The sequence below is a fragment of the Homalodisca vitripennis genome, chromosome 1 (assembly GCF_021130785.1).
Source record: "Homalodisca vitripennis isolate AUS2020 chromosome 1, UT_GWSS_2.1, whole genome shotgun sequence".
NCBI classification, from domain to species: Eukaryota; Metazoa; Arthropoda; class Insecta; order Hemiptera; family Cicadellidae; genus Homalodisca; species Homalodisca vitripennis.
This window is the reverse complement of record NC_060207.1, coordinates 226,132,705-226,160,000: the sequence shown is the minus strand read 5'-3', so window position 1 is coordinate 226,160,000 and position 27,296 is coordinate 226,132,705. Positions and strand designations below refer to the sequence as shown.

Here is a 27,296-nt window from a genome sequence, read left to right as displayed (position 1 = left end):
GTGCGACTCTTAGCCTAAATAACCGCTACATCCAGATTCCAAACGGTGCACTAAGAGGAAGGTGCACTCAACATGCACAATGTTTAATTTTCATTCTGATAACAGGTTTAAAAACTGTTTCATTATAACTTTGATTGTAATAGCCAACTTGGAATTCGGTAACTTACAAATACAAGAAATATGAAGTTGACATTATTTGTAGGATTCATCATTTCAAAATTTATATTTAATAATTAGTTAATAAAAAGTAATGAATACTAGTTTTGATCTTTGGTACATAAAGAGAAGTTGTTGAATTAATGTGTAAAATTAACAATTTAAATGAATGCGTATAACTAAATGAAATTAATACTTAGACTAAGTATTACTATTTATGATATATCTAAAGAATAAATAATTAAGACACTTTAACCTTTAGTTGTCGGTATTTAAAAACATATTTGCGTAACTGATATTTTAAAACTAATATACAGGGTGATTCATGAAGTTCTCCCCCCACTTCTACAGCACATTGTACTAGTAAAAATAATGAAAAAATGTTATATAAACATAGGTCCGCAAACGCTTCGTTAGCGAATTACAGCTAGCGAAAGATTTCGCCTGAATTCCTGGGCAAAGAGTAAAATAAAGCCCATACTGAACTTTTGGAAAGGTTAGTTAAGTAAGAAATATCGTGGATTCTTATGTATTTTTACCTGATAAAGCTAATAAAATAGGTTTCAGAACTGTACCTGTAGTAGTTTTTGAGGGATTCAGGGTTAAATGCAAAAAATGGGGGCACGAAACAATGTTTTTTTAAGTTTGATGTACAATAACTTTGTTAAATTGGTAATAAATACATAAAATCAACAAACATTAATTGCTAGAGAATTTAATTCTGAGAAAATTGATATCATCAAAGTCTAAAATAAAACAGAAAATAAGTACCAAAAAAATCGATTTTATTCAGTATAATACATTACTAGTTTTAAGCAAAATTAATCAGGTTGGGCCAACCGTAACGCACCTTTTTATAATAGATGTTCGAAAATGAGGCCATCATTATCAATATATTTATGCAGCACGTTTGTGTATTGCTTTTGTTGCGTTTCTTAATTTTTTCAGGACTTCCCTGTATCTGTACAGCCGAATATCCATAATACGGGCAATTAATTCAACACGAGAATTCACTTTTGTCTTGTATACAATGTCTTTCATCCAACCCCAGATGCAATAATCCAATGGAGATAGATCTGGTGATCTTGGTGGCCAAGAGTGAGGCCCTCCACGACCAATCCATTGTCCAGGAAATTGATGATTTAAGTAAGCAGAAACGGCACGTGAAATGTGGGGAGGTGCTCCGTCATGCTGGAAGTACAAATTTTGTCTGAGATGTAAAGGAACATTCTCTAACAGCTGCGGCAACTCTTCTTGAAGGAAGTGCAAATAGAACTCAGCATTTAGGCGTCCAGGTAATATGAAAGGTCCAATCAGCCGATTGTGCAAAAAGGCCACACCAGACATTGACGCTAAATCGGTGTTGAAATTTCTGTTCTACTACCTCATGTGGATTTTCTTCTGCCCATGAGTGTTCATTGTGCAAGTTATCGACACCATCCCGAGTAAATTGTGCCTCATCCGTAAACAAAATACGCTTGTAGAGTTGATTATTAATATTCAAAAAGTTGCAAAACTCCAAGCGAAGCGGACCATCCCCTAGCTGTAGATGTTGAACCTTTTGTTTATGAAACGGATAAAATTTGTTTCGATTAAGTGACCTCCACACCGTTGACTGCGAAACTCCTATCCGCCTATAAATACGTCGTGTACTTACATCTGGACTGCGATATGAACAGCATTAATAAGACAATATCATCATCAAGTTGGACAGCTCGTTCATAATTGGTTCTAGTACTTGATAGTGATCCTGTTTCCCGAAGAGTACGAAAAGTTCCTGAAAGTTGTTTTGGTATCTGGAATCCTCCTATTAGGGTAGGTAACGTAGTTTCATATTCTTCTACAGCAGCTCTAGCATTACCATTACAGTAACCCAAAATAAAAACCATATCAGCGTATTCCTCTGTATTATAAGTAAGCAGGCATTTTTTCGCTGAATAAACAATCGAATTATAACTCACAGAAAAAATTGCATTTAATAACACGATTCACAGAACCCGATCGCTGTAGATTGCAAAACACCTCTAATACACAGTTTCTAACGTAACAGTACAGAATACCATTGTTGATCAGCTGTTATTCGTGCGGTTACCAACTTAGAAATTAATAAAAACAAAAAACTGCATTTCGATGATTAGTAAAACAATAATGGGGAAAAATTGTTTGCTTCATTTGTTTTTCGAACATTTGATGTAAATTTTTATTAAAAAAAAAAATACAACGTAATAAAACATGATATTTTTATTTACAAACAAATTTATTTAACAGTTAATCTTGTTTTCTCAATTTATCTCATCATTAAGGAACAAAAATTTTTTTTGTTTTATTTTAACTAAATAACCGTACGGTATTTCTTTACAGCTAGTAATGTATTATACTGAATAAAATCGATTTTTTGGTACTTATTTCTGTTTTATTTTAGACTTTGATTATATCAATTTTCTCAGAATTAAATTCTCTACAATTAATGTTCGTTGATTTTATGTATTTATTACCAATTTAACAAAGTTATTGTACATCAAACTTAAAAAAACATTGTTTCGTGCCCCCATTTTTTGCATTTAACCCTGAATCCCTCAAAAACTACTACAGGTACAGTTCTGAAACCTATTTTATTAGCTTTATCAGGTAAAAATACATAAGAATCCACGATATTTCTTACTTAACTAACCTTTCCAAAAGTTCAGTATGGCTTTATTTTACTCTTTACCCAGGAATTCAGGCGAAATCTTTCGCTAGCTGTAATTCGCTAACGAAGCGTTTTCGGACCTATGTTTATATAACATTTTTTCATTATTTTTACTAGTACAATGTGCTGTAGAAGTGGGGGGCGAACTTCATGAATCACCCTGTATATCAAAAATATAATACAATTTTATCAGCTTTTAATGTATCCTGTCAATAGTAGAACAAAAACAGTGTTGTTCAGCGTCAACCTGTCTGCACTGTACTGGCACCTAGCGGCGAAAGCGGGAACCGCGGTGAACGCTGGCTATTTGGAGAACGGTTGTACTGGAATTCGGCGTTACTGTGGGATTTAATTTACCTTTGCGAAGCGACAGCAAAACATCTAATTACCGGTAGCGAGAGGTGAGGCAAGCAATCTAAGGATCGTTTTGTAATCAGTTAGTCTGCGTCCATTAAAATGATCGTATATAGCTCCTGGAATACTCTCCGGCGATAATGACACTATTAATTCTGGGTTTGTAATCGACGGCTTAATTCTACGTTTGGAGAGTTCATTCGGAAACAATTTGTGAGCGAGTCGATCATTAGGTGCCATTCTTGCCGTGTAATTACACGGCTACCGTCCGTGTACGTACCGCACGGTAGTCGGTGACCGGTTGCGTGCCTGCGCTTATAAACGGGATGTTTATAAACTCTCTACGGGCATTAGTGGATTATGTTGAGGTGGCAACATGATTGATTATGAATTTCGATATCGTTTAAAATATACCTTGGTTGGCCGCACCTGTTGGGTGAAAATTGACGCGACGGTACAAAAAGAATCTGATTCATTATGGGTTGTTAAAGGTGTAACACGACGTTTCGAGACTTGGAATCTATCGTCTTCATCAGGTGGGGGAGGTTATTAATACATACAAAAATAAAGAACAGAAAGAAGTAAATAAAAGGGTTCAAACATAACTGATAAAGTAAAGTAAAGGTGAGTCTCATTTAACCAGGCGAAGTTAGGCTAAGAAGCCCTCTCAAACGCTTAATCTGGGGACCAACGGCTTACTTAAAGGTGACTTCCGAACCACCACCAATTGCTGGGCAGGCGGACTGCTTGCAAGGACAGGATCGCTTAGCGGATGTTGCTTGATCCTTTTATGTTGCGATAACCATTGTACCCTCTACACTACGCCATCGGCAAGTGATTTGTGCTCGGGACTTGCATCCTGTGCAGTGACAACGCCTGGACTGGAACTTTCAACCAGCTTTTGGGTATTTTTGAACCCTTTTCTTTCCCTTCTTTACTTCTTTCTGTTCTTTTTGTTTGTTATTTATATATACCTCCCTCACCTGACGAAGAAGATATATTCCTCATTTCTCTAAGCGTTGTATGATACCTTATATAACTTATAACGATGGCAAGTGTTCAAAATCCTGGTATCCTTTTAAAACTTCCATCGTCAATAACAAACTTTAAACAACAATTGATTAATTATATTTTCAAGTCTGTGTTTTCTGTTGTAAAGTATTTAAACAAATTGTAACTAGTATTCAGTACTTTACCTAACGTTATAAATATCTTGATTTTGCTTGTGTAAATTTAGAAGAACACTTTTGGTGAATAAACTATAAATAATTTACTTTATTTAATTAAAAACTACATCTAGAAGTCATCGTTTTTGCACTGTTGGCATTGGTTTTAATTGTAATAGCATTTTTGTGTGATAGTAATAAGACTGATAGGTTCATCATATTATTTAATATGATGCTACTGATACCGATGGTTTATTTATTTAGAAACTTATGGCTTAATGAACACATGATTGGTTTACTTAGCTTGTGTCTGCCCTAAAAAGTTCGACATGCATAGCCTACTCATAGATTCTTACAGAGACAATACAACTTGAGTTATAAACTTGAAAAAATCGCAGAAAACTTAGTTTCTATGATACTATAAGTTGTGATGAGTTACTCCAAAGAATACAGCCTTTTTAACTCGAATATGATTATATATATAATATATATATATATAATATATATATATATATTTTCAATAAACATTGAATCGCAAAAAGTACTTGCTCCGCCGGGACCAAGTATATATATATATATATATATATATATATATATATATATATATATATATATCATAGGTCAGAAAGTGTGTGAATTAAAGAGTTTAATTTTAATTAGAAAACAATAAATACCTATGTTGTTCAATCAGAAAAAATTTACAATTTTATGAAAATTCTATTTGTTCTGTTTGGAAAAACAACAGTATTTTCTTCTTTATGGAATACTTCTTGCTATTTATTAAATGGACCTTAAAGCACGTAAAATTAAGTATGGGGTAATTTTAACGAAATACTAAAAAAAGAATACATTTTTGGCACATTTTACTGATAAAGGAAATTGCTGAGAAAATAGTTTTCTTACCCATAACGTATTCTAGAGCTCTTCTGGGAATATACCGTACATTTTTCATGTACGGCCAACAAATAGGTTCCATCCATTTATAAATAAAATTCCAAGATTCCTTCCATTATTATCGACAAACTATTAGGAAGTGCAAGGATTTTTGTCTCTGTGCAAAAAAAAGAATTTAAAAAGAGCGTTCTTAATTTAATTTATCCCTTATTTAATTTCTTTTAGTAAATAATTAATAATAATTAATTAGTTTAAAATTTTCGAATGTGAAATTACGTATTGTGCACTATAACAGCTGTACAAACGTTTCAGTGAGTTAGCGTATAAGTACGTTTTTTAGAAACTGTTAATAACTAACAGCTGAAACAGTTAGCAGCTGGAGTATAACGACATATCCATTACTGCGCATGCGCAATAGCTCCGTCGTAAGGACGCATATTTTCTCTTTTAGTTTCTTTACTCATCTCATGCCAGGTTATTTATATTACTGTTCTGCATTCTTGCCAAGATGATTTACTTCAATGACAAAAAGCATTTAATGTACATTTATTTATCCCAGCTCCTTAGCCTAAACAAGGGGAATAATGATCAATTAATCAAATCAAAAGCAATTAAGTTAACTGGATTGTCCAATAATTACTTTTCTGGTACAGTAATGTGCGCGTATCTGTACAATAATTTATACGAGATAAAGGATATAATGATTTAAGTACATCCTCTACAGTTGATGTAATTACCTGCACATACGACGGGGCTATTAAGATTACAGGGCTCGTTAAATTATCGTAGTTCGACATCGTACATGAACGGATATCACTTTAACTTATAATCACTGTTTAATGAGTTGATTCGGAAATACTTTGCAGTTCAAAGCATGGTTTTATAATTATTAATTCGATTTTTTTCTAGGGAGACGGACCTACAGGGTGGCAATTTGAAGGCTGCCACAGTTCTATCACGTAAGTGCAGTAACTGCAGTGTTCTTAAAGATGCAAGATTATTTATATATGTTCACTGACTATAAAACTGAGAAAATACAGCGTTATCGACAGGTGGTTATGTCAATGGCGCTGTGTAACGGGTACGGCGGTTTTTCGCAAGATAACCGAATCAAGCAACGTCGAGCGTGGCTGCTGCTGGGAAGGGTGACCGCTGAGCGATCCTGTCCTTGCAAGCAGTCCGCCTGCCCAGCATTGGTGGTGGTTCGGAAGTTGTGGCCTTTGGTCCCCAGGTTAAGCGTTTGAGAGGGCTTCTTAGCCTAACTTCGCCTGGAGTCCGCCTGCCCTACCTTTGGTGGTGGTTCTGAAGTCACCTTTAAACCGTTGGTTCCCCTATATAGTTAAAGCAAACTATTAAACTAATAACTGCCAATTATTGACTACAGACATTGATAACCTATGTGTTTTGTCTAAAAAAAAGAAAAACTTATTTACGTAACTTAAATCGTAAGTTTACGATACGATACAGCTAAACAATTCTCCTGCCTTTATAAGATTTAGCAGATTTTAAAAATAATCTGATGATTGCTCTCATATCTAGTGTAAGTTCATTGATCAAGCGTCTAGTCTTATTTTGATCCAAAAATCAAAACCGAAGAAGAATAGTAAAATAGTGATAACTTTACAACACAGCCAAGACAAAATCAGCTTCGCTATTCAAATTGCAAATATGTTTTATTAGTGGAAATACGAATGTTAATATAATTGTAATATAAGCATAATTCACAATTATTTCACAGTAATTGAAATATTTTTTAATATTATTTTATAAATGTTTTATTATAATATATACTTTTTCCTTCAGATGCTTATTTTAACGAGATTATCGTATGTAAAACATTTCAATTAAGTTATTTACTTTGAGTGGAATGGTGGAAACTACGTAATTTTGTTTTGCAAGCAAGGTTTTGTATCAATAATTGCCGCTATAAATTTATAAATAAATAAATAAAAATGCCTTTATTGCAAGCGTTTCTCAGTATAACAACTGCTTTACAGAACAACTCTTGTCATATCTTATACTATTTACAATACTGGGAAATAAAAAACTAAAACCTATAGACTAAAGAAAAACACCCAAACAAGACAAAAGTAAATTACTGTACAATCATTTTTCTTAATTTACTTTTAAAAACATTAACAGAAGTCTGTATTAAGGTTCTAGGGAGGTCATTGTACAACTTTGGGCCAAAAGTAAGAAAAGCCTCCTCCTCCCCAAACTCATGCTTGACTCTGGGAAAGTGAAGCAGGTCCACCATGGCGGACACTGCGTTGAGAGACCTCCTCCCGAAATTGGAGCTTCTCGATCAGGTACCGCGGCTCACCCCAGCGCAAGCACCTTGTGGATCATGCCACACGTCAGGATCCTGCATACATTTTCCATGGGGGACAAACTAACAGCATCTCGGAAGGGTGACACATGATCAAAGCGCCTCAAATTGAAAATGAATCGAACTGCAGAGTTTTGCAGTCTTTGAATCCGATCTATGTCTCCCCTAGAGATACTGTTGCCGTATACAAGATAGCAGTAATAAAATACAGATAGAACAAGAGAACTCATAAGCCGGAGCTTAGCGGATTCTGGCAGCAGACTTCTAAATCTGTACAGACCCCTCAGCCTACCAAGGGCACGCTGGATAGCATGAGTGACATGATCAGAAAAGGTGAGCTCACTGTCAAGCACAACTCCGAGAGTCTTGACTGACTCAGAGACAGACAGGCTCTCCCCACTTGAGCCTTACTCTCACTCCTCTCTGACCAAGGGCCTGCACCAGATTGTGTGGGGCAAGATGAAGGACAATGCACTTACCTATATTGAGTTTAAGGCCATTGTTAACCGACCAAGTGTTGATGTTCACTAGGTCGGAATTTATTTTCTCAATAGCCTCATCAATGGAGCCAGGCTCGTAGTATGACAAGCGCAACTGACAATCATCTGCGTACAGGTGAGCTGCACAGCTTTGAACACAACTGGGTAAGTCAGACGTATATAAGTTGAACAATATAGGTCCAAGACAACTTCCTTGAGGAACACCTCGCCTTTTGACAAGTGAAGTTGACGTCCCACTTCCCATCTTTGTAACCTGACTTCTGTCTTCCTAGTTATGATTTTACCCACTCGATTGAATTTTTTGTCAAAGCCATAAAAATGCATCTTAGCGTACAAAAGTTCATGGTTAAGGGAATCAAATGCTTGTGAGTAGTCCAGTATCACTAGTGAAACTACACATCCCTTTATCTTTCGCATCAATTAAGTCACTGAACAGGGCAGTGCATGTGCTATGATTTTTTCTAAATCCAGATTGTGTTTTTGGCAATATGTTTACTTCGTTCATATACTGTGCTATTTGACGTGTTACTATCTTTTCCATAATCTTTGATATTGCTGGTAAAATCGAGATGGGTCTCAGTTGTTGGACACTTTTAGGGGGACGTTACTTTTTGCAATGGATGAACAATACTCATTTTCCATCTCTGCGGGAAACACACCATCAATGATTTGTTAATGTGATGAGTAATTGCACCCAAAGCATACGGACTCACGGCCTTAATCATTTGGATGGATATTTCATCACTACCAACAGCTTTAGATTTTATTTCATTTAGTGCTTTTTTTTACATCATCTTCAGTGACAAGCAGAAAAGCTAAAAATCATATCATCGATTAAATTCTCTTACTAGTTCTGAAGACATCAATTTCTTCAACACTGGCTTCATTTCCATTCCCCATATTGACAAAATACTTGATTGATGTCATCAAGCTTCAGTTGGTGTGGAATGTTTTCATTTCTGTTTTTCATAACTATATTACACTGTTTCAAACAAGTCCAAAAATCTTTGGGATCCTTGTTAGAGGATAATTTCTCAGTGAAAAAATCTCTCTTTGCTCTCCAACACCATCCCATTCAATTCATTGCGTGTTCTTTTATACATCTCCCAATCTTTACTGTCCCTGGTTTTCCAATATATTTTACGGAGTTTGTTTTTTTTAGTTTAGTCTTTATGATGGTGAGTATCATCCAGACAAGGAATGCATTGGAGGAACCTCTTTCTCTCAGCTTGAATAGTTTCTTTTAGCTAGCTAAATATACATATAAAGCCAGCCAGGTATTACTTACATGGGGAGTGGTGTGTACAATTTTACCATTAATGGTTGAAATGTCCAATTTTTGTTTTCACGTGTAAATTGTGAATATCGGGATGATACATTATTCGATTTTAGAAAAAAGATTGCCTGGAATATTGTGTGGAGTGGATCCTCTGCTGGAAATCTCCACAGGGTGCTCATATTGCAGAAAAAAACCATAAGAGCCCTTGCTGAACTTGAACCCCAACAAAGCTGCAGACATGCTTTCCAATCCATGGGAATAATGACCGTTACTGGGGGATGAGTAATTTTGCGTGTTCCATCAGCTGAATCTCCAAACAGGGAAAGACCTCCACTCACATAACACCTGCCAAAGACCTCCACTCACTTAACACCTGCCACGCAGCCACTTTGTTCTGCCTCCACACCGTACAGCACTTTTTGAAGAAAAGCCATCTTACATCGGCCGAAAATTATGGATCACTCTACCAGACAATATCAAAAGACTAAAGGGAGAAGCTCTGAAGAGTAAAATCCACAAATTCCCTGTAAACCAGCCATTTTACACCCTCAAAGAATTCCTAGAAGCATGCAGGGAAGAATTGAGATTCCAAGACGTATCCTGACATCATTTATAGCCGACAATATTAATTTAAATATATTTAACTGTTGTGTTTTAAACATGCGTGACTCTATTAATGTTCTTGAAGAATATGTAAATAAAGAAATTTGTCTATTGGGCATACTTAATTTCTTAATGATCCACATATTTATTGGCCTTGACCCTGGCTCGTTCTTGTTTTATTGCAGCACATAATGTGGTCATGTAAGAACAGAGTGAGGGGAGTGCAAAACTTAGTAATTCTTACCTTCTTGTCAGATAGAAAACGTAACTGCACTTGAGGATTGTTATTTTTGCCAACAAGATTGACGAGAATAATCGTTGGACAGACCCTCCGATAGGTCCCTATATATTTACCCTGTAGTCAGGGAGGGGTGATGGTAAACTGGAATATCTAACTAATGTGCGAGGTGTTGCGGGTTTGTGTCGCTTAGTAGGGTTGTTCTTTCTTTTTTTTAAGTAAGGCAAATCTCCTTTTAAGCCTTATTCTGCTCGTCCTCATGGGCCACTGGCCTGTGCGAGGATCTTCTTACTTATCAAACAGAACAACGGAAGAGTCGATACAGCACAAGATCGATGGTACTGACAAAAAGTGATAAGGCCACAGACCGGATTTGAACCTGCGCTGTCTACCACCAACCTATTTCCAAAGTACGACGTCTTAGACCGCTCGGTATATGTACTGCTCGGATACGCCGGCAACTAGTTCGCCAGGAACTTTATATCGTTGCCGCCAGAGTGTGCTAGTAAATTGTCAGCTCACGCCTCTAGCATTACCTGACTTATCTACATACGAAACGCGAATTAATTGTCTATTGGCGAGTTTCAAATTTGAGAATGTAAAGCATCTTTTTCTCCTATCTTAGTCTAATGGATCAAACCCCCTAGAAATGTGGTCTAAAAATAGACCACACTAGGAAATGACTTCGATATGAAATAGTTTGTTTATTTCGCGTTAACTGCAGTTTGATTAAGATATCGCTCCACATCTTTATTGGTGGCTGTCGCACATAAACACGGTCTCGATGATTTAGATCACAGTAAAGCAAAGACAACCCCATTACAGCAGAACGAGCCCAAGTCGGTACCAAGGACAGATAAACTTGTTTCTGCAGCGGTTGTTCAATTATTCTACGACACCGTTCAGTCGAGATTGCCAGCAATGTCGCGCGGTGGCTGCTCGCTAGTGTACGGCCGTAACGTACAGTGAGCTGCGATACTTATATCAGTGTCTGTCAACGGGTACTGTAACAAATCATAAATAATGACATATATCGGCTGTGCTCGCGTACAATACTCATTGTTTCCTGGATAACCCGAGTTGATGGTCGGGCTACAACTCAGAGTAGAGCATTACCGGCCGATAGCACCTTTGCTCGTTAGATATGTCGTAAACCAACACAGAGTCTTCTCTCAGTCAACAGCTTTTTCAGTTTTGTAGAATTTGATAAAGTTTGGTAGTTGACAAAATTTATTGTAGCATAGTTAGAAAATGGACTGGGGTCTTTTCTAGTATGTCCCCGCATTCCCTATTTTAATTTCTATAAGTTAGATTACGTTACTAGAGCTACAAATATAATTTGTAAACGTAATTGATGTTAGGTTAAGCTAGGTTTTTGACAATAATTTCCAAAAACAATTGAAAAACGAGTTTATTAATTTGTACGAAAAAACACAAATTAATAATGAAAGATGTTTAAAATAATATACTATTCTGGTGGCCAGAACGCTTTAATATCCTCCAGGATTTGTTCGAACAAATCTGTGTTTTGGTGGCGATGTTTTCCACAGAAACTCACACAAGTATGAGTCTAGCAAGTTGTGACCGCATTCGTTCCTATTACGCCGTTTTGTCGACACCCAGAGCGATTCGATTCTCTGTGTGTGTGCTCCTGTTGTAGGATCAACAAAATTTTCAGAATGGTTAGATCACGCGGTGCTTGCTCTTTTAGAAAAAAAAAAAATTAACTCGAGCTTGCAAAGTCCAAGCCCAGATCAACTGGCGCGCGTTTATCACTGATAAGATAAGACGAGTGGAAAACGCACCTTATATAGGTAGGAGGTGGCCAAACTCGTGATTCGTCGGTGATAAAAGTGACCAACCAGAGTTTTCAGGATTTCCCGCTTTTCAATTGACAATGAGTTAACCGCTTTAATTACGATCTTTGTGAATGCGGGGACATATTAGAAAAGACCCAATGGACTGTTGATAGAAAATCGATTGTTATCTGTCATTAATTATCTGTCAAGTTAGAAAAGGCTATCTATATGCTAATTTAATTCGTATCATGTGGCTGGTTGATTTTTGCTCCTCATGACCACTATCTTTACTTCATCTCTGATTGTCAGATTGTGCAAACAGTCCTCTGTTGTTCCCCCCATCATGCTTATCTATCCTAAAACTAAATTATATATTTTGGACAGCGGGTTTAAAAAACAATACGTTGACTCCTCTTTTGTCTCCACAAAAGAAATGATCAAATCTATTCGTAATTCTGTAGAAATATCACAGGATTCAAATCTTACATATCCTACTCAATGATTCCAAATGTGACAATCAAAGTAACGAGGGGAGAGTGTTTCTGTACGAAGTTTGAACACGGGTATTATTTGTTTAATGGGGGGGGGTGGGGGGGGGGGGGGGTGGGGGGGGGGGGGGGTGGGGGGGGGGGGGGGTGGGGGGGGGGGGGGGTGGGGGGGGGGGGGGGTGGGGGGGGGAGTACATCTAAGACCAACAAAACTTGTTTCCTAATAAATGTTTAAAAGCGGTTATAGATAGACATTTAACGTAATAATACTATTTTACTTTTTTAATTTTTGTAAGAATTTAAAAAATATTTCCCAGCTGTCTATAGACAGAAGATAATCACCAAATACATTACTGACATTGTGTATATTATCTGGTTTTTTTCTTGTTAATTTAATTTGTAAATGTTTATGTATGTTTAGTGTTTAATGAAGTACACTGAAGGTGTACAGAAATTTATAAGGAGTATAACACTGTTAGGTTTTTTATTTATTTGAAGATAGTTAATTTATTTATGTATCTTTATATTATATATACCAGGTACCTATAAACTCCGTTAATCATTGACTGAGTGTCAGTGAAGCTTATCTATCAGGGGGCAAATTTCTCTTCTGTCTGTGTTTCTGTGAACGATCTCAAAAATAAATTGAGTTGTGGATATGAAATTTACATGAAACTCTTCACAGGCAGGATCCAATTTACGATGGTGTGTTTCCTTCCTTGGGATGTCCTTCAACAGGCCAGTACGGTGTTAAGGATAATCCCTCACAGCGAGGGACCCATGAGGGAAGCCCCCTAACATGATTACAGGGCAAGTTTTAGTACTTTTTGGTGGAAATCAGGTCAGAGCAGCTTTTCAAACAGTGAAATTAACCATATCCCACCAGGAAGATGTTGGAAAAACTCCAATGATCTTGAAACTTAATGAAGACTGTTATGCGACAGATGGTATGGTTGGTGTACACTGTCTAAAATTAATAATGTTTTTGTATTTGAATAATACAAAATAAGATTTCTTGGTATTGTAGACATCACTAAGTGTTTCTTATATATAGCAGCTATGGTGGTAAGCTCCATTTCACCTTCCACTTAGTGCAGCGTCTGAAATCTGACATTGGTATAGATTGACTTCTGGAATCTGCAGTCCAGTACTCAATTGTGCACCTGATGAGACGATGAGAATACCCTTTACCTAGATTACACTTGTTAGCTGCTGGGTAACTAGAGTGAGCTTCTGTGTAGCATAGAGTTCTCTGATGTCAAAACGATGCAGAGTTTGTTCATAACGTCTTCATTGCTGATTTCTTAAAGATCTCTTCAGATGGATGTAGACTACAGATTCCAGGAGTCAATTTGCACCATTGTCTGATTTCAGATTTCAGGAGTCAATTTGCACCATTGTCAGATTTCAAGAGTCAATGTGCACCAGTGTCAGATTCCAGGAGTCAATTTGCACCAGTGTCTGATTTCAGATTCTAAGAGTCAATTTGCACCAGTGTCAAATTCAGATGCTGGACTAAGCGGAAGGTGAAAAAGAGCTCAATACAATATTCCCAATAAAGTGTTTTTTTTTTTTTTTTTTTTTTTTTTTATGTTGCTACTTGTGCATTATTGTGTGTGTGTCTTGTTTTAAATAACATGAAAGATTTATAATTCTATTTTTTGCTACAAACCGAAAAGAAAATGAGAATATTAAAATGTATTGTCGTTACCGTTATAATATTTTGTTTTTCATTGTGTTACAAGAAATTCTCACATAAAATAAAACTTACAAGATTTAGATAAAACTACAAACAAATAACCACCAGTAAAAGAGTTAAAGTGTTAAAGAGTTAAACTTACCACCTGTTTTTAGTTACATTGAAAAATCCTCAATGATACATTGATTAGTTCACAGTGATGGCTATAATTGACAAGTGATGTCAGTTATCCCGCACAGTCTATTTATAGAGCAGACCTATTTATACATCTTACGCTGTACAGCAAGAATTACAGTGGAGCAAGCACCTGGTGTATTTTGCTACGTAAACAGCTGATGTGAGGTTGGCAGAAATATATCTCATTGTTGATACTATCATGGTACTTCAGAGATAGTTCATGTGTGGCCTCTTCCTACGTTGCGTTACTTGTTGCAAAACACAGCAATGAGCAGTGAATTACGTGTTTTAGTGAATTTTACAATTTATTCTTTTGTATCGACAAAAGAAAATGAAAAACATTGCAATATTTGGTGCTACCGGAATGACTGGTGTCTGTGTAATTAAAGCAGCTTTGGACAAAGGTAAATAAATATCTCATGGATATAATTAACAATTAACTTAAAATTTTATAATAATTAAAATTACTGTACTAATATTAACTTAAAATAAGTAGGTTAGCTTGCTATCCATTGCTAATTTTAAAAATAGACTATGATCAATTGAATTCAAAATGCCTTTTATGTGCATTAACAGACCTTATGAGATTAATAGCACTATCTGGTTTTGTAGTTTGTAAATGATCTATGTTCACTAAAATACATCAGTATCTTACGAGCTTTCCATTCTTATTAGGCTAGAAGTAGACAACACTGACAGCTCAGAGATGTTCTACAACATTTAAAATTATGCAAGAGAGGTACACCAACTAAATATACAGTAGTTATTTGTTACAAAATGTCTGACATCATAAAGAAACAGAACAGTGGTTTTGTGTTTTAAAAACTCAAAAGGATATATTTTCATAGTAATAGTATACCATAACTAATAACATTTTGTAATGTTTCTACCCTACCATGTCGAATATGTTTTAAAATAAGTATTTAAAAATAAAATTATTATTATCTTAATATTTTTGGAGCTAAAACATCACATTCCCCAGATGCTCAAAGAAAATTTACTAAAATTTTAAAATATTATATATTTACCCATGTTTTTATACCAATTCATATTTAAAAAATGAACATTCTTTCTTTAAAACATGTTATTATTGGACACACGCAACTGATTAATTAGTAGTAAGCACAACAATCAATATAGTCAGACATCAATTTTCAAATAAAAAAAATACTATAATATTTTTATTTTTGGAGATAATTTGATATTTGCTAGGTATTTTGAAAATAAAGTGTTACTTTAGTGTGTTATTGGATGTGTGATTTTATTAAATACTTCTTTGGACATCAACATTAAATATTTATATACAAAAAAACCTAAGTTAAATTTTTGTTTTAACATTTTTTTACTTTTTTTATATTTGAAGGAGGTTTTGAGTATATAACATTAATTATAGACTACTTATATTTTTACAAATTAAAAAAGAATTTTAAAAATTGCCAATAAATAACAAAGTTATGCCATTGTTTAATTACTATATATGTGAATTTCTAAAATGAATTGGTATTTTTTTAGATAACACTTCTTAAAGAATCCTAGGAACTTTTGACTAGATCTCCAAAAATACTTTGTTACACTATTAGTATAAGCAGACAATTAGCAACGCAATTAGTGTATAACCAACTATTTACTCATACTAATATAGTAAAATCTTAAGTTTTCTGAAGTGAAAAGACATGTTTCTATTTTAAACACAGTTTTAAATTTTAGCCTCAAATTATAAATTGCATTTCAAATTCATTGCCCAGCGGCTAACCTGTGAGACTGAACATGTACCATGTGGTATCTTCATTATAAACATTTGAACACTCTTTTCCTTTCTTATGATATCAGTTTCAGTAATATCGTCTACACACAAACATTGCTAAGAATAATAGGATTTTTGACATTTGCCATTGTTTGAACCTCAAATTCCCTTCCAAAGGATTTTGTAAAAGAAATTCCATGATCGTTTTAAGCCTTTCATTGTCTATAACAAACTTTTAGTATTTTGGTATTTTCTGGAGCCCACTATTATCGGAACAGTTTTTCTTACCTGGGACTTCATTATTAGAAAGAACACACTTTATTTCATTTACTTTGAAAATTACATGTCATTATGACAATTGTTTCTTATTTTCTACCTCCAAAAAGGAAGCGATGTATAAGGACAGATTGGCCTCGTTCTCGCCAACATCGCTTCGTTTTGGGAAGCAGAAAAATAAACCGATCGTCATAATGACATTTAATTTTTTAAGTTGAGCCGAATAAAGCCTTTTTTTTATATAATAGTGTAGTTTGCCCTCTGTGAGGAGTGGCCTCTGGATAATACTAAAGTACAATAGTTTTTTAAGGTTTCAGAAATAAAAACTGTTTAAAAAATAATGGCCTTCAGATAATACCAAATTACTGTAGTTTTTAGAACCTTGGTAACAAAAACTGTTAAAACAATAGTAGCCTCCAGATAATACTAAAGTACCCAAACTTTAAACAAAGAAGAAATTGCTGTGAGAAACAAGAATTGGGAGCACCTCTTCCGACTCTCTTATTATTTCTCCCAAAAGGTCTTTATTATTCATCGTAAAGGTGTATTTTCACATACCAGTACATAACTCTGGTAATAAAACAAAACTTTTCAATTTTAGTGACTTTTCCACACCAAAAATGGTTTTATAATTAGATTTATTTCCTTACAGACCTCCATCATAAATCAATTGATACTAATAATCTAAGATATCTTGTATATTATATATGAAGATAATTTTTCAAAATTCAACTCAATCCGAGACTTTTGTAAACCTTTACAACAAATTAATCTGCATATTTCAAATTCAAAATTAACATTTCATATTATTCTTCCATTTGATTTTTGTTATATTTATGTATATAAACTTATCTATAATATCAATTAAATATGTTATGTATTAATATAAACATGTATTATATTAACCATTCATTACATTAATGTAAAATTTGCTTTTACCAGGTTTGAAAATTCGAGCCCTTTTAAGGGATCCAACTAAATTACCAAAAGAATATAATGGAAAAGTTGATGTTATCAAGGGTGATGTTTTACATGCTGAAGACGTTAAACGCACTTTGGAGGGGCAAGACGCAGTTATAGTGGTTCTCGGAACAAGAAACCACTTAGGTAAGTGATAAATAATTTTTTTTTTTTTTTAAAGGAGAGACCGATCCCATTTATAAGTCTTATTCTGTCCGTCCTCATGGGCCACTGGCCTGTGCGAGGATCTTATCAAACAGAATAAGGGGGAGAGTCGATACAGTACAAGGTCGATGGTACTGATAAAAAGTGCAACAGTCACAGACAGGATTCGAACCTGCGCTATCTCTAACTCAGACCCAGAGTCCAACGACAGACCACTTGGCCATCGGCACTCCCAAATTTCAAGTACTAATTTTTACTATTGGGGCAACGTTGTGATCAGTGACATGACTGTTGAGCTTTCGGACAGGCTTCAAACGTGCTCAAAACTATTGTATCAGATTTATTTTCAATCTCAGACGTTATGAGCATGTGACTCCATTTTTCAAACAGCTATCGCTTCTGAAACTTCAACAACTTCGCCAACTTCACATTCTTTCAACTCTACATTCAGTTATCAAAAAACAAGTCACCTGTTTACCTGTCCGAAAATTTCAAATTTATTTCCGATATAAGTGAACGACCTACGAGAAGGGGATCCACGTTACTTTCAATTCCTGTTCATCGATCGAACTTCTTCAGTAAGTCGTTCACTGTTCAGGCATGTCGCCTCTGGAACTCTCTTCCTGATGATATCCGTATTATAGAAGGTCGAGCTCGTTTTGGGGCAGGGGACAGGGACTTGTTGCTGGGCGGTCTGTAGGGGTGACGGGTGGCGGTGCTCGTGGCGTGCTTGTGGTCAGGCTATGTGTTTTGAGAGAATGAATGTAGCAATAACAAGAAATTCTTTAAAAAGTAAATAGTTAATTTAAGTTTTAATTTATCTTTGTTTGAAACTTTTCTACATATTAAGCTGATAAATTTGATTTTTAATTATTACATAGTAGTATATATTTTGGTTAATTTTAAATTTTAATTTAAAATGTAATTTCTTATAGTTTTAAGGTCATTAAATGTAAATATGTATATATATATATGTATATCTGTATATTATGTGAGGTTGAGTGGTAGAGAGGGCTAAATAGTCCTAACTCCGCCTCTTGAATAAAGGCATATTTCATTTCATTTAAAATTGAACTGCCATTATCTTACATTCATATAGTTAATTAAAATAGAAGTCATGTGTTCAAAGAAAGAACCTTTTATATGTATAAAGAAACTTAGACTTGAGTAATATATACGTCAAGCAATTAAAAAATATTGGAAACAGCATTTTTAGAAATATTAGCTGATAAAACTCATGTTGGATATCAAGAATGAGGTCATGGATGGATGAATGTATTGTATCTGCTACTAGATGCAAGACATTTATATGTTATCTGATTGGAATCTTTCTGATGAAAGTTTTTACCAAATTTGCAGTGATACAAAATAAAAACTAAGAATAAGTCTGGGTTGAGATATAAGGAGCACTTCTTTAGAAAACAAACATCTACTTTAAAGTACACATTAATTCCCAGTAGGATGATACTGTGGCAAAGTTCTGCATCATTCTACCAATCATTAATATCACAAATGATTCAAGAAGAGTTGTTGTCTTAAAATTATTTAACTATTATTACAATAAGTAATGTTAAATTAATGTATATATTGTAACACATTAGTATTCTAATAATTAAGTAAACAAGCAAGTGTATATGGTTTTAAACCAGTGTTTACAACGTACCATGAGGCTATGGAATATGTAACCTGGTCATGTTAAAAATATTATATTTGTATTTTATGGCCAAATTGCTGGGTGAGAAAATATTCCAACTTGCCACAGTTAGGTGTGACAGGCATAACAAATTCGGATATTATGGTTTCTATGCACTAAAGGCTGGAAATTACCAGACATGCTAATTAATAAAATACATATAAACCTAAGAAGATTTCAAGAAAAATGCACATCAATGTTCTGCTAAAATCTAAAAATAGATCTATGAAACACATTTTAAGTTTCACAGATGGGCAATGTTCAGCCTCAATGAGGAAAATTTTCTTGGAGGACGGCTTGAATTTTTCACCAATATAAAAGAGGAGCATGCTTTTAAGGAATTTAACCCTTCATGTCAACCTGGAAGAAGACAAGAAAATGAGTTCCTCAAACTTTGCTGTGAACTCAATTCCCATCAATTAATGAGCATTATTTAGTGATTCAATTGAAGGTATGCTTTTTATCTCTTCAAAGTTACCATAAAGTGGTAGCATTGACATGCTGCTAAATATGACAAAATAGCAGCAGCTTTATCCCATATTGCTTGCAGTGTACCAAGAACATTTGTTCAAACTGATGCCCAATGTATATTGTAAACCCAATATGGTCTACATTTGATGACCATGACCCAATGAATTCTTAAGACCCAACAGGGACTTCTTAAAATCATTTCATTGTCAGTAATCTGTGAGACCTCTTGATAGAAAGGTTGCACAAATTTGAAACTTGGGACATGGGTTCTTCTTGGTCCAATGAAGTGAGCCCTATTGATTTTGGGATCAAAAGGCAGCAAAGTTACAAATAATTCTGTATAGAAATACCATGAAGACATTACTTTGGTCAGACCCTTTCACACTCAATTGTATCAGTTTATTGATAGGAAATTCTGCAAAGTTTATTGCACACAATACTATCATTCCTTGGATATCTTAGAATACAAAATTCGTATCGAGTTTCATATCACATCTTGGTTGTTCAAGGCAGCTATATCAATTCATACTAGTTTTTAAATCATGCAAGTATAATAAATATGTAAAAAGTTTTACAGATTTTACTTGTAATTTCTAGAATTATGATTGGCAAGACATAATAGCCATGTCACTGTTACCTTGTGCTGTTTTTACAGCATAAATTTATTTATCTTATCAACTTTATGATGGGTTTTAAATAATACACTTTACTATCGTTATCTCAGTCAGAGATAATGAAAGAATAAATATTGATTATCGCCTTTTCAGATCACTTATTTCATAAATTCTAGTTTTCATTGAGTGGTGTTTATGAAATTTATACATTTCCTATATTCATTTCTTTATAAAAATATGAATACAAGTAAAATTTTATGTTTTTGGACATTCAATTTAATTTTAAGTTTCAAAATGATCCCATGAAGAAAACTATTCAGAAACAAATTAAAGGTGTAGTAAATGCAAACTTTTCTTATTAGGCCTCAAGAACGTAGCCAGGAAAAAAATTTGGGGGGTCCAGATAACTGATATTTTCTCATAGTGGACAGAGAGTAAGGCCCTATTTTGTTCTTTAAACAGTTCTTGACCCGTTTCTTTGTTAAGAACGATCTTTCAGCAGTACATATCAGTAATACTGAATTGTTCCAATAATAATAATAGTTTACTAAAAATCTATGTAGCTTAAAAAAATTAAAAATTTGGGGGAGTCCAGACCCCTTGGACCCCTCGCTGGCCCGCTGGCTACGTCCTTGCTAGGCTTCTTGTTTTTCAAGCACTTAAACGATAGTAGGTATTTCATATGTTTACTATTAAATTAATTACAAATAAATCCTATCAAATAAGGATTTCAATTTCTAAGATACCATTGTGTTATGAAAAAATAAGCGTTGACTTTGTTTTATTAATTATATTGTTTTAATGATTTTAGGTCCAACAACAGTGATGTCGGATGGTCTGAAAAACATAATAGCAGGGATGAAGGCACTAAACATTAGTGTAGTCTCGGTCTGTCTATCATGTATGTATACACAATAGTCGTTTAAACACTAGTGAAACTATTTTGACAATATTGTGTTAGTATGGAATGCTGAAAATGTTTCTAGACTGTGGCTGCATGGTCACCTAAATGTAACGCCCATTCCCAATCATCCCCACAGCTACTAAAGACAATTTTCACTCCATGTGAAAGCCACTCTTACCTTATTTCCTAAGTACACATTAGTATTAAATTGACGTCTTCATCATTACATAAAATGTAATGTTTCCAAAGTCAAGTCTTTAAGCAACTTCACTATCATAGTAGTTTCTATTGCAGTAATGTTAAATGATAGTCTTTTTACAGGGAGTCCTCTCTACCAAAATGGTATTTTAACCCTATAAAAATGGCAATGGTGAGCCTGTATAATGGAAAGGTATTTTTGGCATGTTTGCAAAAAATATTTAAAAATTCATAAAACATAGTTTTCATACTTACCCCATTATGTTACGTACTGTTTAATTCACAGTGGAATACTCTTCTATTTTCTATCATAATTATAATTATTTTTAAACCATTTAGGCACTCTAGTTATTTGTAGAACAAAAACAATGCTTGGATCTGAACTAAAGTTGCTGTTATGTAAAATGTATTACATCATAGCTATAATTCTAAGCTATTCGTTATCAGAAAGTGTATGTTTTATTTTAAATATCAAAATATAAATTATTAATTAAAAAATAAACTGCAATTTTAAGGAAATGATTTGGTCTACTACAAAAATCATGATAATTTTACTGAATTAATGTGTATTTTTATTTAATTTTAACTGCTAAGTCAGAAGTTTGTTTTTTAGGAAACACATTACAATAAAAAAATATCATTTTTCAAACAAAACAAATTTCAAAAGTATTGAACACATAGTAAAAAGTTTTCTACATGTAAAGGAGTTGAAATATGTAAATTAACATAGTTTAGTTGTAAATTTTTTTTCTTAACTTACATTTTACGTAAAATTTAATTAAAACACATTAAATTTACAAATTATGCAACTTATACATTACAAAAGAAATAAAAAACAAACTCTGTTATGTAGAATTTCTTATAGTTTTAAATAGTACAATAAGTTCAAAAGAAAATGTTACAAGTTTTCTGTGAACAGCGAAAAACTGAAAGACTTGTTCACAAATCTTTTTCCAAAACAAACACTAGTTAAACTATGCCGTGGAATAAAATGTATAGCTCGAATGACAAGCCAACAACAACAGAAAACAGATAATTGCATTGATTTTTTTTTCTCTCTCTCTTTTAAGCCTCAGCTTTTGCTATGCCGGCTTCGACGTATTGTACACTGGTTTTTATATTGTCAAAGTACACACACTGTATCATGTCTATACATGATTGGCCCTCCCCGGGATTTGAACCTGTGATCTCTCAGTTAGAGAATCGAGACTATATCCATTAGTCTACGAAGGAGGACTACTAGATTGCAGTTAAAGAGATAAAGAACAAAAAGTACCAACATCAAACTTCAGAGAAATTATTAAACTTCAATAATGAAGCAATAATGTAGTGTGTTTTTTATTGTTTGTTAATTTATCATTTGTTAAAATGTTGTTTGTTTATGTAAATCTTAAGTATCTTATATCAAAATACTCAGTATATCTATCCAAGTGTAATGAAATACAGATTCTGTGATAAACTGTATTCAAATGCCAATAAATCGAATATTAAACAATCTTGATTAAAAGACTCCACAAAACATTAGCCAATTCTAGGGTAAATTGATTATAATAAAACACTTTAAAGTAAAAACAATCCAAGCCCACTGGCATACCCCCGGGAATCAAACCCATGATACCCTCGGTTAAAGAGAGTTTGAACAAACTTTTATGATCTACTAAATATGTTTAGTTTTGATATAATATAAGATATGAAACAGGATTTTTCCGGACATTTGCCATCGTTCAGTGAAACAAGAAATCAGTAACACTACGTTTCGAGATCTTCACTGAACGATGGCAAATGTCCGGAAAAATTGTTTCCTTAACAATCCTTCCATCGTCAAAAATAACCTTCAAAGAAAGAATAAGATATGAGTTTAGTTAGTTTAAAAAAACTGTTTCTGATAAAAAAAATCATATTACATGATATATTTTTGTTCAAAAAACTATTTTTAGCATTAATCTATGGTGTAAAAACCATTCCAATATTCACAGTAACCCCAGAACATACTTATTGGCAAATAAAATTCATTTTAGCATAACTGATTGTTTTATTGTGTAATTCAGCGATCGGGGCTAACTTTTGTATTGCAATTTTACACTGTAGTGTATTGTGCAAGCAATTGACATTGTGTAGATGACATCATCAACATATCAGGTGTCAGTTCCCTTATCCCCTTATCTTGTTGTTAACTCTGATTTCAGTAAAGTATGTCATAAATGGTTAATTTCTTTCAGGTAAGTACTAATCGGTGATGTAATTAGGAGAAAGAGCACACAGTACTAAGGGAATGGAATAAATCTAAATTTAAATCAAATATATAAGCCCGATTTGAATTAAAACACTTAACTGTTGCATTTCCAACAAGTTGAATTGCTCTTAGGTTAAACACATTTTTTTTATTTTGTAGAGCTCTTAAAACCCACCACCTCTTAGTTAGGCCACTGTTCAAAATTCATACTTGAATTATTTATGTATCATCAATACAATTTCATACCAATATAAATCATAATTGTGCAAGTGTTATCTAGTTGTGTGGAAAAAATAGTAGAATTTGTTAATAATAATAACATGTTTATTCCCTATTTTTAATACAAATTTTACAGCAGGAAATGTCTTAGTAAATAATATTCATATTAATAAAATTATCATATAGTAGAGATAACCTTACATTTATAAATACAGGAATCATCTATCCATCTCATTCTATTATTAGAGGAATATTTTGTTTAAAATATTCGTCGAAGGAGTAAATGTACTATATTAACTTTTTTTTAAATAAGTTATTAAATACTACACTTATTAATTTATAGAGTTTGTTGATTATTTTGCACATTATGTAGTAAATCTATTGTTCCAGTGTACTAAAAGAATGAACAGGATACGAAACAAAATTATGTCTTTTTTTTATAGAAACTCTGGCAAGTATTTATAAACAAATCTTGATCTTTTACAAAAAATTTACAAATTTCAAAAATATACAAACTTGGGATGGTAACAGTGAATAACGGTTTAAAATGGTACTTAGATTTTTTTACATTATTCAAAAAGTTCTCTTTTGTTTGATGAATATTCTACTATAATTTTGTAAATTTGTGCTGCTCCATACAAGTAAACTATATTTCATTACACTCTGAAAATTAAAAAAATATACTGTTCTTATGATAATTGGTGAAAAGTAATTGATCTGAATCCTAAGCGTAAGCAATCAAATTCAATTTTTTTCTCTCAAAGTATTCAGTGTGGGAAGAAAAGCTCGGTTTGGTGGAACTTAGTGAAATATTCAACAGAAATGTTGCTCTCCACAGTCAACCGATTGACATACTACATTAACTAATAATATATTTTGATTCATTCAGTTTCAAACCATTGGTAAGAAACCAGTTGCACAACTCACCCAAGCACTCATAGTCACCATAATGCAGAGATTGCAAATCCCTCTCCATGATCACAGCCGATATGTAAGTTACAGTTTATTGTGTTGACACTGGAAGGAGATCAACCACAAAAGTAAGGAATAGAATTGGTCCAAGAATAGAACCTTGAAAGCGTCCAGACTCACTTATTCTCCAGACAAAGTATTACATGTTACCGAACTCTTATCTTTTTACTTTGGAATCTTAGATTAAAGTAGAATTAAAAAAGACTCTGGTAAACATCTCTTTGTTTTAAGTTAACCACAAAAATACTTTATTTAGGTATACAATGTTTAATTTATACAACCATTTAATATAATTCTCCAACTTGTAATTGAAATTAGTAATATCTAATTCAATCAGTACATGAAATATTTAAAATTATATATACACACTAATAAAAAATAAAAGTCTAATTATCCTAATCTAAAACACTTATCAAATTCAGCAGGAAACATAGTTTAGTCAAATTTTGATTCAGATTGTAATCTTTGTTATAAATTGCTATATGTTCAAATTACTATTGCAAAAAGCTAATACATATGGTTTTATTTTATTTAGTGAAGTTTTCTATCCACTTTTTACCTATGGTGCATTTTTACACATTAAACTCTCTAACACCCAACTGTTGCAGTGTTCTTATTCTACGACCCTAAGAAGGTGCCAGTGATGTACCACGAAGTCACTGCCGACCACAGGAGGATGTTCGAGGCCCTGAAGACAAGTGGATTACAGTGGGTTGCTGTCAACGCCGCCTACATCAGTGACCAACGTTCCACCGGTTACATCGTACAACACGACGCAAATCCGAGATACTCGACCGTTTCTAAATACGACCTGGCCCAGTTCTTTGTGGACAGTCTGACAAAGCCAGAACACTTCCAAAAAGCGGTTGGAATCGCCAGCAATCCTCGAAGATAACAGCAAACAATAGCTAGGCGGAGTATTGAAAGACACAGCTATTAACTTTGATTAAATGAAAATTGCACTCTTTTCTTGAATATTTTGTAAATAAAAATGTTAAATTTGTCCAAAATAATGCTAGACGTAACGTATGCAATGGTGTAATGCCAATACGAAGAAAAATATTTGTTGTGGCTAAAAAGGTAAAAACTTTGAATGTGCCAAGGTGTTTATTTACCAGTACAAGTTCAATATGAAACATAAATAAAAATAATGCTTAAGTACATGAAGATTTTTGTGATTAAATACTTTGTGGAGTATAGTTTAGAAAAACCTTGGTGAACTTGGTTATAGAAGGCAGAATGTTGACATGCGTGCTAGTTTAAGTATGAATTAAGTAGACTATGTAAAATGAAATGTATATCGATGAAATGTATGTGATTGTAAGTAAAATAATGGAATCAAAATATACAAATTTCTGCCTTTATGTATTACATGTTGTATTTTGCTGTTTTCAAGCATTTATTAAGGTTCTGTAGAATTCCATTATGTTTATGATTGTGTTAAATTATTAGCCCTTAAACCACTCATCTACACACATATGATAGCTTAGTTTGACACAATAAGGGCAAGATTGTAGCCTGGAAAACATTTTGGGTGTCAAGACGACTGATATTTTTCTGTAGTGGACAGAAAGTAAGGCAAGTGCAGTCAACCGCTCATTCCCCATTTTGTTCCTTAAAAGGTTCTTGACCTGTTCTTGTTTCATTGTTGAGAGCGATCTTTTAGCAGTACATGTCAGTAATACTGAATTATTTAAATAATAATAAGTGCTGGCTGAAAAAAAGGGGGACCCGGACCCCTTGCTGACTACGTCCTTGAATAAGGGTACTTTCAATTTTAGGTACAAAATAAATTATTTGATTTTATATCACATAAAAAACATGATTTTTTTTTAATTCCCATTTTTATCAATAGGCCTACACGTCTTACTTTTACAATTATGAGTTTTAATGATTAATTTTTTTTAGTTTTAAGAACAATCAAGAGCATTTAGATTTCGGAAAAGTAAATTTAAATATATTTTCATTTAATTATTATATATTCTGATACTAAATCCATATTATATGTTTTAGAAACATAACAATTTCAGTAAATACCTTTGTATTTTATTTCACTAAAAATTTATATTTTACCAAAAAAATATTCCGATTTCTGATTCATGAATAAACATTAACTTTATTCCCCATTTAAGTATGTTTTTAAAATATTTTATTTTCAAATATATTTGAGATTTGTTTTTTCCTTTTAGAGTTTTGTAACCAACACTATTAGTTTCTTTAAAACCTACATGGGTTTAAACTTTATAGAGAAAATTTAATTTAATTTGTTACCACAAACTGTCCTTACTTTGTACCTTCAATACAAAACTAATGCTAACATAAAATATCATGGGAAATTTCCTATATATTTCAGACATTGGATTAATTTATTATCAACCCACGACCTAAACTTTCTATTCCGCCACTCCCAATGACATACTAGAAAACATAGATTGAGTGAAATTTCAAACAGAAATATTTGAATTAATAGACATGC

General features: G+C 33.5%; 1 protein-coding gene across 1 annotated transcript; it reads left to right on the top strand.

Annotated features, from left to right (window-relative positions):
• The first annotated feature begins 14,489 nt into the window (after positions 1-14,489).
• Positions 14,490-26,191, top strand: LOC124353111 (flavin reductase (NADPH)-like). The gene is made up of 4 exons (XM_046802939.1): positions 14,490-14,775; positions 17,334-17,498; positions 21,106-21,195; positions 25,429-26,191. The coding sequence occupies exons 1-4, from the start codon at positions 14,703-14,705 to the stop codon at positions 25,713-25,715; spliced, it is 615 nt and encodes a 204-aa protein (XP_046658895.1). The 5' UTR covers positions 14,490-14,702; the 3' UTR covers positions 25,716-26,191.
• The last annotated feature ends 1,105 nt before the right edge of the window (positions 26,192-27,296 follow it).